This window comes from Hyla sarda, chromosome 3 (genome assembly GCF_029499605.1).
Source record: "Hyla sarda isolate aHylSar1 chromosome 3, aHylSar1.hap1, whole genome shotgun sequence".
Classification (NCBI taxonomy): Eukaryota; Metazoa; Chordata; class Amphibia; order Anura; family Hylidae; genus Hyla; species Hyla sarda.
Window position 1 is genome coordinate 433286123 of NC_079191.1, and position 14374 is coordinate 433300496.

The window sequence follows — 14374 nt, forward strand, 5'->3', positions numbered from 1 at the left end:
TTCACTATATAGAGGGAGAGGACTTTAGTGCACAATATTACTTCATTATATAGAGGGAGAGGACTTTAGTGCACAATATTACTTCACTATATAGAGGGAGAGGACTTTAGTGCACAATATTACTTCACTATATAGAGGGAAAGGACTTTAGTGCACAATATTACTTCACTATATAGAGGGAGAGGACTTTAGTGCACAATATTACTTCACTATATAGAGGAGAGGACTTTAGTGCACAATATTACTTCACTATATAGAGGGAGAGGACTTTAGTGCACACCATTACTTCACTATATAGAGGGAGAGGACTTTAGTGCACAATATTACTTCACTATATAGAGGAGAGGACTTTAGTGCACACCATTACTTCACTATTGTTACGCCTAGCGCTCCGGGTCCCCGCTCCTCCCCGGAGCGCTCACGGCGTCTCTTTCCCTGCAGCTCCCCGGTCAGTCCCGCTGACCGGGAGCGCTGCTCTGTCATGGCCGTTGGGGATGCGATTCGCACAGCGGGACGCGCCCGCTCGCGAATCGCATCCCAGGTCACTTACCCGTTCCCGTCCCCTGCTGTCATGTGCTGGCGCGCGCGGCTCCGCTCTCTAGGGCGCGCGCGCGCCAGCTCCCTGAGACTTAAAGGGCCAGTGCACCAATGATTGGTGCCTGGCCCAATTAGCTTAATTGGTTCCCACCTGTTCCCTGGCTATATCTAGTCTCCTCCCTTGCACTCCCTTGCCGGATCTTGTTGCCTTAGTGCCAGTGAAAGCGTATTGTGTGTTTTATAGCCTGTGTACCAGTACCTTTGCTATCTCCCCTGACTACGAACCTTGCCGCCTGCCCCCGACCTTCTGCTACGTCCGACCTTGCTACTGCCTACTCCCTTGTACCTCGCCTTTCTTCAGTATCTTCAGCAGCCAGAGAGGTGAGCCGTTGCTAGTGGATACGACCTGGTCACTACCGCCGCAGCAAGACCATCCCGCTTTGCGGCGGGCTCTGGTGAATACCTGTAGTGGCTTAGAACCGGTCCACTAGCGCGGTCCTCGCCAATCCCTCTCTGGCACAGAGGATCCACCTCCTGCCAGCCGGCATCGTGACAACTATATAGAGGGAGAGGACTTTAGTGCACAATATTACTTCACTATATAGAGGGAGAGGACTTTAGTGCACAATATTACTTCACTATATAGAGGGAGAGGACTTTAGTGCACAATATTACTTCACTATATAGAGGGAGAGGACTTTAGTGCACAATATTACTTCACTATATAGAGGGAGAGGACTTTAGTGCACAATATTACTTCACTATATAGAGGGAGAGGACTTTAGTGCACAATATTACTTCACTATATAGAGGGAGAGGACTTTAGTGCACAATATTACTTCACTATATAGAGGAGAGGACTTTAGTGCACAATATTACTTCACTATATAGAGGGAGAGGACTTTAGTGCACAATATTACTTCACTATATAGAGGAGAGGACTTTAGTGCACAATATTACTTCACTATATAGAGGGAGAGGACTTTAGTGCACACCATTACTTCACTATATAGAGGGAGAGGACTTTAGTGCACAATATTACTTCACTATACAGAGGGAGAGGACTTTAGTGCACAATATTACTTCATTATATAGAGGGAGAGGACTTTAGTGCACAATATTACTTCACTATATAGAGGGAGAGGACTTTAGTGCACAATATTACTTCACTATATAGAGGGAGAGGACTTTAGTGCACAATATTACTTCACTATATAGAGGGAGAGGACTTTAGTGCACAATATTACTTCACTATATAGAGGGAGAGGACTTTAGTGCACAATATTACTTCACTATATAGAGGGAGAGGACTTTAGTGCACAATATTACTTCACTATATAGAGGAGAGGACTTTAGTGCACAATATTACTTCACTATATAGAGGAGAGGACTTTAGTGCACAATATTACTTCACTATATAGAGGGAGAGGACTTTAGTGCACAATATTACTTCACTATATAGAGGTAGAGGACTTTAGTGCACAATATTACTTCACTATATAGAGGGAGAGGACTTTAGTGCACAATATTACTTTACTATATAGAGGAGAGGACTTTAGTGCACAATATTACTTCACTATATAGAGGGAGAGGACTTTAGTGCACAATATTACTTCACTATATAGAGGAGAGGACTTTAGTGCACAATATTACTTCACTATATAGAGGGAGAGGACTTTAGTGCACAATATTACTTCACTATATAGAGGAGAGGACTTTAGTGCACAATATTACTTCACTATATAGAGGGAGAGGACTTTAGTGCACAATATTACTTCACTATATAGAGGGAGAGGACTTTAGTGCACAATATTACTTCACTATATAGAGGGTGAGGACTTTAGTGCACAATATTACTTCACTATATAGAGGGAGAGGACTTTAGTGCACAATATTACTTCACTATATAGAGGTAGAGGACTTTAGTGCACAATATTACTTCACTATATAGAGGAGAGGACTTTAGTGCACAATATTACTTCACTATATAGAGGGAGAGGACTTTAGTGCACACCATTACTTCATTATATAGAGGGAGAGGACTTTAGTGCACAATATTACTTCACTATATAGAGGGAGAGGACTTTAGTGCACAATATTACTTCATTATATAGAGGGAGAGGACTTTAGTGCACAATATTACTTCATTATATAGAGGGAGAGGACTTTAGTGCACAATATTACTTCACTATATAGAGGAGAGGACTTTAGTGCACAATATTACTTCACTATATAGAGGGAGAGGACTTTAGTGCACAATATTACTTCACTATATAGAGGGAGAGGACTTTAGTGCACAATATTACTTTACTATATAGAGGAGAGGACTTTAGTGCACAATATTACTTCACTATATAGAGGAGAGGACTTTAGTGCACAATATTACTTTACTATATAGAGGAGAGGACTTTAGTGCACAATATTACTTCACTATATAGAGGGAGAGGACTTTAGTGCACAATATTACTTCACTATATAGAGGGAGAGGACTTTAGTGCACAATATTACTTCACTATATAGAGGGAGAGGACTTTAGTGCACAATATTACTTCACTATATAGAGGGAGAGGACTTTAGTGCACAATATTACATCACTATATAGAGGGAGAGGACTTTAGTGCACAATATTACTTCACTATATAGAGGGAGAGGACTTTAGTGCACAATATTACTTCACTATATAGAGGGAGAGGACTTTAGTGCACAATATTACTTCACTATATAGAGGAGAGGACTTTAGTGCACACCATTACTTCACTATATAGAGGGAGAGGACTTTAGTGCACAATATTACTTCACTATATAGAGGGAGAGGACTTTAGTGCACAATATTACTTCACTATATAGAGGGAGAGGACTTTAGTGCACACCATTACTTCACTATATAGAGGGAGAGGACTTTAGTGCACACCATTACTTCACTATATAGAGGGAGAGGACTTTAGTGCACACCATTACTTCACTATATAGAGGAGAGGACTTTAGTGCACAATATTACTTCACTATATAGAGGGAGAGGACTTTAGTGCACACCATTACTTCACTATATAGAGGGAGAGGACTTTAGTGCACAATATTACTTCATTATATAGAGGGAGAGGACTTTAGTGCACACCATTACTTCACTATATAGAGGGAGAGGACTTTAGTCCACAATATTACTTCACTATATAGAGGAGAGGACTTTAGTGCACAATATTACTTCACTATATAGAGGGAGAGGACTTTAGATCACAATATTACTTTACTATATAGAGGGAGAGGACTTTAGTGCACAATATTACTTCATTATATAGAGGGAGAGGACTTTAGTGCACAATATTACTTCACTATATAGAGGGAGAGGACTTTAGTCCACAATATTACTTCACTATATAGAGGAGAGGACTTTAGTGCACAATATTACTTCACTATATAGAGGGAGAGGACTTTAGTGCACAATATTACTTCACTATATAGAGGGAGAGGACTTTAGTGAACAATATTACCTCATTATATAGAGGGAGAGGACTTTAGTGCACAATATTACTTCACTATATTGAGGGAGAGGAATTTAGTGCACAATATTACTTCACTATATAGAGGGAGAGGACTTTAGTGCACAATATTACTTCACTATATAGAGGAGAGGACTTTAGTGCACAATATTACTTCACTATATAGAGGAGAGGACTTTAGTGCACAATATTACTTCACTATATAGAGGGAGAGGACTTTAGTGCACAATATTACTTCACTATATAGAGGGAGAGGACTTTAGTGCACAATATTACTTCACTATATAGAGGGAGAGGACTTTAGTGAACAATATTACTTCACTATATAGAGGAGAGGACTTTAGTGCACAATATTACTTCACTATATAGAGGGAGAGGACTTTAGTGCACAATATTACCTCACTATATAGAGGGAGAGGACTTTAGTGCACAATATTACTTCATTATATAGAGGGAGAGGACTTTAGTGCACAATATTACTTCACTATATAGAGGGAGAGGACTTTAGTGCACAATATTACTTCACTATATAGAGGGAGAGGACTTTAGATCCCAATATTACTTCTCTATATAGAGGGAGAGGACTTTAGTGCACAATATTACTTCATTATATAGAGGGAGAGGACTTTAGTGCACAATATTACTTCACTATATAGAGGGAGAGGACTTTAGTGCACAATATTACTTCACTATATAGAGGAGAGGACTTTAGTGCACAATATTACTTCACTATATAGAGGGAGAGGACTTTAGTGCACAATATTACTTCACTATATAGAGGAGAGGACTTTAGTGCACAATATTACTTCACTATATAGAGGGAGAGGACTTTAGTGCACAATATTACTTCACTATATAGAGGGAGAGGACTTTAGTGCACAATATTACTTCACTATATAGAGGGTGAGGACTTTAGTGCACAATATTACTTCACTATATAGAGGGAGAGGACTTTAGTGCACAATATTACTTCACTATATAGAGGTAGAGGACTTTAGTGCACAATATTACTTCACTATATAGAGGAGAGGACTTTAGTGCACAATATTACTTCACTATATAGAGGGAGAGGACTTTAGTGCACACCATTACTTCATTATATAGAGGGAGAGGACTTTAGTGCACAATATTACTTCACTATATAGAGGGAGAGGACTTTAGTGCACAATATTACTTCACTATATAGAGGGAGAGGACTTTAGTGCACAATATTACTTCACTATATAGAGGGAGAGGACTTTAGTGCACAATATTACTTCATTATATAGAGGGAGAGGACTTTAGTGCACAATATTACTTCACTATATAGAGGAGAGGACTTTAGTGCACAATATTACTTCACTATATAGAGGGAGAGGACTTTAGTGCACAATATTACTTCATTATATAGAGGAGAGGACTTTAGTGCACAATATTACTTTACTATATAGAGGAGAGGACTTTAGTGCACAATATTACTTCACTATATAGAGGGAGAGGACTTTAGTGCACAATATTACTTCACTATATAGAGGGAGAGGACTTTAGTGCACAATATTACTTCACTATATAGAGGGAGAGGACTTTAGTGCACAATATTACTTCACTATATAGAGGGAGAGGACTTTAGTGCACAATATTACTTCACTATATAGAGGGAGAGGACTTTAGTGCACAATATTACTTCACTATATAGAGGGAGAGGACTTTAGTGCACAATATTACTTCACTATATAGAGGAGAGGACTTTAGTGCACACCATTACTTCACTATATAGAGGGAGAGGACTTTAGTGCACAATATTACTTCACTATATAGAGGAGAGGACTTTAGTGCACAATATTACTTCATTATATAGAGGGAGAGGACTTTAGTGCACAATATTACTTCACTATATAGAGGGAGAGGACTTTAGTGCACAATATTACTTCACTATATAGAGGGAGAGGACTTTAGTGCACAATATTACTTCACTATATAGAGGGAGAGGACTTTAGTGCACAATATTACTTCACTATATAGAGGAGAGGACTTTAGTGCACAATATTACTTCACTATATAGAGGAGAGGACTTTAGTGCACAATATTACTTCACTATATAGAGGGAGAGGACTTTAGTGCACACCATTACTTCACTATATAGAGGGAGAGGACTTTAGTGCACAATATTACTTCACTATACAGAGGGAGAGGACTTTAGTGCACAATATTACTTCATTATATAGAGGGAGAGGACTTTAGTGCACAATATTACTTCACTATATAGAGGGAGAGGACTTTAGTGCACAATATTACTTCACTATATAGAGGGAGAGGACTTTAGTGCACAATATTACTTCACTATATAGAGGGAGAGGACTTTAGTGCACAATATTACTTCACTATATAGAGGGAGAGGACTTTAGTGCACAATATTACTTCACTATATAGAGGGAGAGGACTTTAGTGCACAATATTACTTCACTATATAGAGGAGAGGACTTTAGTGCACAATATTACTTCACTATATAGAGGGAGAGGACTTTAGTGCACAATATTACTTCACTATATAGAGGAGAGGACTTTAGTGCACAATATTACTTCACTATATAGAGGGAGAGGACTTTAGTGCACAATATTACTTCACTATATAGAGGTAGAGGACTTTAGTGCACAATATTACTTCACTATATAGAGGGAGAGGACTTTAGTGCACAATATTACTTTACTATATAGAGGAGAGGACTTTAGTGCACAATATTACTTCACTATATAGAGGGAGAGGACTTTAGTGCACAATATTACTTCACTATATAGAGGAGAGGACTTTAGTGCACAATATTACTTCACTATATAGAGGGAGAGGACTTTAGTGCACAATATTACTTCACTATATAGAGGAGAGGACTTTAGTGCACAATATTACTTCACTATATAGAGGGAGAGGACTTTAGTGCACAATATTACTTCACTATATAGAGGGAGAGGACTTTAGTGCACAATATTACTTCACTATATAGAGGGTGAGGACTTTAGTGCACAATATTACTTCACTATATAGAGGGAGAGGACTTTAGTGCACAATATTACTTCACTATATAGAGGTAGAGGACTTTAGTGCACAATATTACTTCACTATATAGAGGAGAGGACTTTAGTGCACAATATTACTTCACTATATAGAGGGAGAGGACTTTAGTGCACACCATTACTTCATTATATAGAGGGAGAGGACTTTAGTGCACAATATTACTTCACTATATAGAGGGAGAGGACTTTAGTGCACAATATTACTTCATTATATAGAGGGAGAGGACTTTAGTGCACAATATTACTTCATTATATAGAGGGAGAGGACTTTAGTGCACAATATTACTTCACTATATAGAGGAGAGGACTTTAGTGCACAATATTACTTCACTATATAGAGGGAGAGGACTTTAGTGCACAATATTACTTCATTATATAGAGGAGAGGACTTTAGTGCACAATATTACTTTACTATATAGAGGAGAGGACTTTAGTGCACAATATTACTTCACTATATAGAGGGAGAGGACTTTAGTGCACAATATTACTTCACTATATAGAGGGAGAGGACTTTAGTGCACAATATTACTTCACTATATAGAGGGAGAGGACTTTAGTGCACAATATTACTTCACTATATAGAGGGAGAGGACTTTAGTGCACAATATTACTTCACTATATAGAGGGAGAGGACTTTAGTGCACAATATTACATCACTATATAGAGGGAGAGGACTTTAGTGCACAATATTACTTCACTATATAGAGGGAGAGGACTTTAGTGCACAATATTACTTCACTATATAGAGGGAGAGGACTTTAGTGCACAATATTACTTCACTATATAGAGGAGAGGACTTTAGTGCACACCATTACTTCACTATATAGAGGGAGAGGACTTTAGTGCACAATATTACTTCACTATATAGAGGGAGAGGACTTTAGTGCACAATATTACTTCACTATATAGAGGGAGAGGACTTTAGTGCACACCATTACTTCACTATATAGAGGGAGAGGACTTTAGTGCACACCATTACTTCACTATATAGAGGGAGAGGACTTTAGTGCACACCATTACTTCACTATATAGAGGGAGAGGACTTTAGTGCACACCATTACTTCACTATATAGAGGGAGAGGACTTTAGTGCACAATATTACTTCACTATATAGAGGGAGAGGACTTTAGTGCACAATATTACTTCACTATATAGAGGGAGAGGACTTTAGTGCACAATATTACTTCACTATATAGAGGGAGAGGACTTTAGTGCACACCATTACTTCGCTATATAGAGGGAGAGGACTTTAGTGCACAATATTACTTTACTATATAGAGGGAGAGGACTTTAGTGCACAATATTACTTCACTATATAGAGGGAGAGGACTTTAGTGCACAATATTACTTTACTATATAGAGGGAGAGGACTTTAGTGCACAATATTACTTCACTATATAGAGGAGAGGACTTTAGTGCACAATATTACTTCACTATATAGAGGAGAGGACTTTAGTGCACAATATTACTTCACTATATAGAGGGAGAGGACTTTAGTGCACAATATTACTTCACTATATAGAAGGAGAGGACTTTAGTGCACAATATTACTTCACTATATAGAGGGAGAGGACTTTAGTGCACACCATTACTTCACTATATAGAGGGAGAGGACTTTAGTGCACAATATTACTTCACTATATAGAGGGAGAGGACTTTAGTGCACAATATTACTTCACTATATAGAAGGAGAGGACTTTAGTGCACACCATTACTTCACTATATAGAGGGAGAGGACTTTAGTGCACAATATTACTTCACTATATAGAGGGAGAGGACTTTAGTGCACAATATTACTTCACTATATAGAGGGAGAGGACTTTAGTGCACAATATTACTTTACTATATAGAGGGAGAGGACTTTAGTGCACAATATTACTTCACTATATAGAGGAGAGGACTTTAGTGCACAATATTACTTCACTATATAGAGGGAGAGGACTTTAGTGCACAATATTACTTCACTATATAGAGGGAGAGGACTTTAGTGCACAATATTACTTCACTATATAGAGGGAGAGGACTTTAGTGCACAATATTACTTCACTATATAGAGGAGAGGACTTTAGTGCACAATATTACTTCACTATATAGAGGGAGAGGACTTTAGTGCACAATATTACTTCACTATATAGAGGGAGAGGACTTTAGTGCACAATATTACTTCACTATATAGAGGGAGAGGACTTTAGTGCACAATATTACTTCATTATATAGAGGGAGAGGACTTTAGTGCACAATATTACTTCACTATATAGAGGGAGAGGACTTTAGTGCACAATATTACTTCACTATATAGAGGGAGAGGACTTTAGTGCACAATATTACTTCACTATATAGAGGGACAGGACTTTAGTGCACAATATTACTTTACTATATAGAGGGAGAGGACTTTAGTGCACAATATTACCTCACTATATAGAGGGAGAGGACTTTAATGCACAATATTACATCACTATATAGAGGAGAGGACTTTAGTGCACAATATTACTTCACTATATAGAGGGAGAGGACTTTAGTGCACAATATTACTTCACTATATAGAGGGAGAGGACTTTAGTGCACAATATTACTTCACTATATAGAGGAGAGGACTTTAGTGCACAATATTACTTCACTATATAGAGGGAAAGGACTTTAGTGCACAATATTACTTCACTATATAGAGGGAGAGGACTTTAGTGCACAATATTATTTCACTATATAGAGAGAGAGGACTTTAGTGCACAATATTACTTCACTATATAGAGGGAGAGGACTTTAGTGCACAATATTACTTCATTATATAGAGGGAGAGGACTTTAGTGCACAATATTACTTCACTATATAGAGGAGAGGACTTTAGTGCACAATATTACTTCACTATATAGAGGGAGAGGACTTTAGTGCACAATATAACTTCACTATATAGAGGAGAGGACTTTAGTGCACAATATTACTTCACTATATAGAGGAGAGGACTTTAGTGCACAATATTACTTCACTATATAGAGGGAGAGGACTTTAGTGCACAATATTACTTCACTATATAGAGGGAGAGGACTTTAGTGCACACCATTACTTCACTATATAGAGGGAGAGGACTTTAGTGCACAATATTACTTCACTATATAGAGGAGAGGACTTTAGTGCACAATATTACTTCACTATATAGAGGGAAAGGACTTTAGTGCACAATATTACTTCACTATATAGAGGAGAGGACTTTAGTGCACAATATTACTTCACTATATAGAGGGAGAGGACTTTAGTGCACAATATTACTTCACTATATAGAGGGAGAGGACTTTAGTGCACAATATTACTTCACTATATAGAGGGAGAGGACTTTAGTGCACACCATTACTTCACTATATAGAGGGAGAGGACTTTAGTGCACACCATTACTTCACTATATAGAGGGAGAGGACTTTAGTGCACAATATTACTTCATTATATAGAGGGAGAGGACTTTAGTGCACAATATTACTTCACTATATAGAGGGAGAGGACTTTAGTGCACAATATTACTTCACTATATAGAGGGAGAGGACTTTAGTGCACAATATTACCTCACTATATAGAGGGAGAGGACTTTAATGCACAATATTACATCACTATATAGAGGAGAGGACTTTAGTGCACAATATTACTTCACTATATAGAGGGAGAGGACTTTAGTGCACAATATTACTTCACTATATAGAGGAGAGGACTTTAGTGCACAATATTACTTCACTATATAGAGGGAAAGGACTTTAGTGCACAATATTACTTCACTATATAGAGGGAGAGGACTTTAGTGCACAATATTATTTCACTATATAGAGGGAGAGGACTTTAGTGCACAATATTACTTCACTATATAGAGGGAGAGGACTTTAGTGCACAATATTACTTCATTATATAGAGGGAGAGGACTTTAGTGCACAATATTACTTCACTATATAGAGGAGAGGACTTTAGTGCACAATATTACTTCACTATATAGAGGGAGAGGACTTTAGTGCACAATATTACTTCACTATATAGAGGAGAGGACTTTAGTGCACAATATTACTTCACTATATAGAGGGAGAGGACTTTAGTGCACAATATTACTTCACTATATAGAGGGAGAGGACTTTAGTGCACACCATTACTTCACTATATAGAGGGAGAGGACTTTAGTGCACAATATTACTTCACTATATAGAGGAGAGGACTTTAGTGCACAATATTACTTCACTATATAGAGGGAAAGGACTTTAGTGCACAATATTACTTCACTATATAGAGGAGAGGACTTTAGTGCACAATATTACTTCACTATATAGAGGGAGAGGACTTTAGTGCACAATATTACTTCACTATATAGAGGGAGAGGACTTTAGTGCACAATATTACTTCACTATATAGAGGGAGAGGACTTTAGTGCACACCATTACTTCACTATATAGAGGGAGAGGACTTTAGTGCACACCATTACTTCACTATATAGAGGGAGAGGACTTTAGTGCACACCATTACTTCACTATATAGAGGGAGAGGACTTTAGTGCACAATATTACTTCACTATATAGAGGGAGAGGACTTTAGTGCACAATATTACTTCACTATATAGAGGGAGAGGACTTTAGTGCACAATATTACTTCACTATATAGAGGGAGAGGACTTTAGTGCACAATATTACTTTACTATATAGAGGGAGAGGACTTTAGTGCACAATATGACTTCACTATATAGAGGGAGAGGACTTTAGTGCACAATATTACTTCACTATATAGAGGAGAGGACTTTAGTGCACAATATTACTTCACTATATAGAGGGAAAGGACTTTAGTGCACAATATTACTTCACTATATAGAGGGAGAGGACTTTAGTGCACAATATTACTTCACTATATAGAGGGAGAGGACTTTAGTGCACAATATTACCTCACTATATAGAGGGAGAGGACTTTAATGCACACCATTACTTCACTATATAGAGGGAGAGGACTTTAGTGCACACCATTACTTCACTATATAGAGGGAGAGGACTTTAGTGCACAATATTACTTCACTATATAGAGGGAAAGGACTTTAGTGCACAATATTACTTCACTATACAGAGGGAGAGGACTTTAGTGCACAATATTACTTCATTATATAGAGGGAGAGGACTTTAGTGCACAATATTACTTCACTATATAGAGGGAAAGGACTTTAGTGCACAATATTACTTCACTATATAGAGGGAGAGGACTTTAGTGCACAATATTACTTCATTATATAGAGGGAGAGGACTTTAGTGCACAATATTACTTCACTATATAGAGGGAGAGGACTTTAGTGCACAATATTACTTCACTATATAGAGGGAAAGGACTTTAGTGCACAATATTACTTCACTATATAGAGGGAGAGGACTTTAGTGCACAATATTACTTCACTATATAGAGGAGAGGACTTTAGTGCACAATATTACTTCACTATATAGAGGGAGAGGACTTTAGTGCACACCATTACTTCACTATATAGAGGGAGAGGACTTTAGTGCACAATATTACTTCACTATATAGAGGAGAGGACTTTAGTGCACACCATTACTTCACTATATAGAGGGAGAGGACTTTAGTGCACAATATTACTTCACTATATAGAGGGAGAGGACTTTAGTGCACAATATTACTTCACTATATAGAGGGAGAGGACTTTAGTGCACAATATTACTTCACTATATAGAGGGAGAGGACTTTAGTGCACAATATTACTTTACTATATAGAGGGAGAGGACTTTAGTGCACACCATTACTTCACTATATAGAGGGAGAGGACTTTAGTGCACAATATTACCTCACTATATAGAGGGAGAGGACTTTAGTGCACAATATTACTTCACTATATAGAGGGAGAGGACTTTAGTGCACAATATTACTTCACTATACAGAGGAGAGGACTTTAGTGCACAATATTACTTCACTATATAGAGGGAGAGGACTTTAGTGCACAATATTACTTCACTATATAGAGGGAGAGGACTTTAGTGCACAATATTACTTCACTATATAGAGGAGAGGACTTTAGTGCACAATATTACTTCACTATATAGAGGGAGAGGACTTTAGTGCACAATATTACTTCACTATATAGAGGGAGAGGACTTTAGTGCACAATATTACTTCACTATATAGAGGAGAGGACTTTAATGCACAATATTACTTCACTATATAGAGGGAGAGGACTTTAGTGCACAATATTACTTCACTATATAGAGGGAGAGGACTTTAGTGCACAATATTACTTCACTATACAGAGGGAGAGGACTTTAGTGCACAATATTACTTCACTATATAAAGGGAGAGGACTTTAGTGCACAATATTACTTCACTATATAGAGGAGAGGACTTTAGTGCACAATATTACTTCACTATATAGAGGGAGAGGACTTTAGTGCACACCATTACTTCACTATATAGAGGGAGAGGACTTTAGTGCACAATATTACTTCACTATATAGAGGGAGAGGACTTTAGTGCACAATATTACTTCACTATATAGAGGAGAGGACTTTAGTGCACAATATTACTTCACTATATAGAGGAGAGGACTTTAGTGCACAATATTACTTCACTATATAGAGGGAGAGGACTTTAGTGCACAATATTACTTCACTATACAGAGGGAGAGGACTTTAGTGCACAATATTACTTCACTATATAGAGGGAGAGGACTTTAGTGCACAATATTACTTCACTATATAGAGGGAGAGGACTTTAGTGCACAATATTACTTTACTATATAGAGGGAGAGGACTTTAGTGCACAATATTACTTCACTATATAGAGGGAGAGGACTTTAGTGCACATTGCTGCCTCAGGGTCTTAGAGTAGCTGTAATCACATCCACCTTTACAATGTGACGTCCATAAATCATCTGCGCAGTGACCACCTGTTTCTTCACCTGTACAGAGCGTCCATCTATTCATAGCGCCACCTTGTGTATATCTCTATGTATGAACAGATCCCACAGTCATTAATGTTATGTCTCTATCTCTTACAGTGTATTGAATCGGACCCCTATGCACCTCATCCGTGAGATCATATTAGTGGACGACTACAGCGATAACTGTGAGTAAGTTTAAAGGGGCCCTCTTCTTCAGAAAACCTGATTTTAATTCCACCATTAAGTAATTTATGGGGTTAATAGACAGAGACCCCCCATCCAGGACGCATCTATTAGCCAAAGTAGAGATCACCTTTAAATAGGGTATCTCATTCTGAAGGAGTCAGCATAACCCAGAATTAAATGGACAGCACCATTGATTTAATTAGGAACAATGTATTACTTC

General features: G+C 37.8%; 1 protein-coding gene across 2 annotated transcripts in view; it reads left to right on the plus strand.

Annotated features, from left to right (window-relative positions):
* GALNT14 (polypeptide N-acetylgalactosaminyltransferase 14) overlaps positions 1-14374 on the plus strand; it is a 524060-nt gene that overhangs the window by 403507 nt on the left and 106179 nt on the right. For both annotated transcript variants that reach the window (XM_056568538.1, XM_056568539.1), the window contains one exon: positions 14086-14153. In XM_056568538.1, the coding sequence (XP_056424513.1) occupies positions 14086-14153 (68 nt within the window). The remainder of the gene's footprint in view (positions 1-14085; positions 14154-14374) is intronic.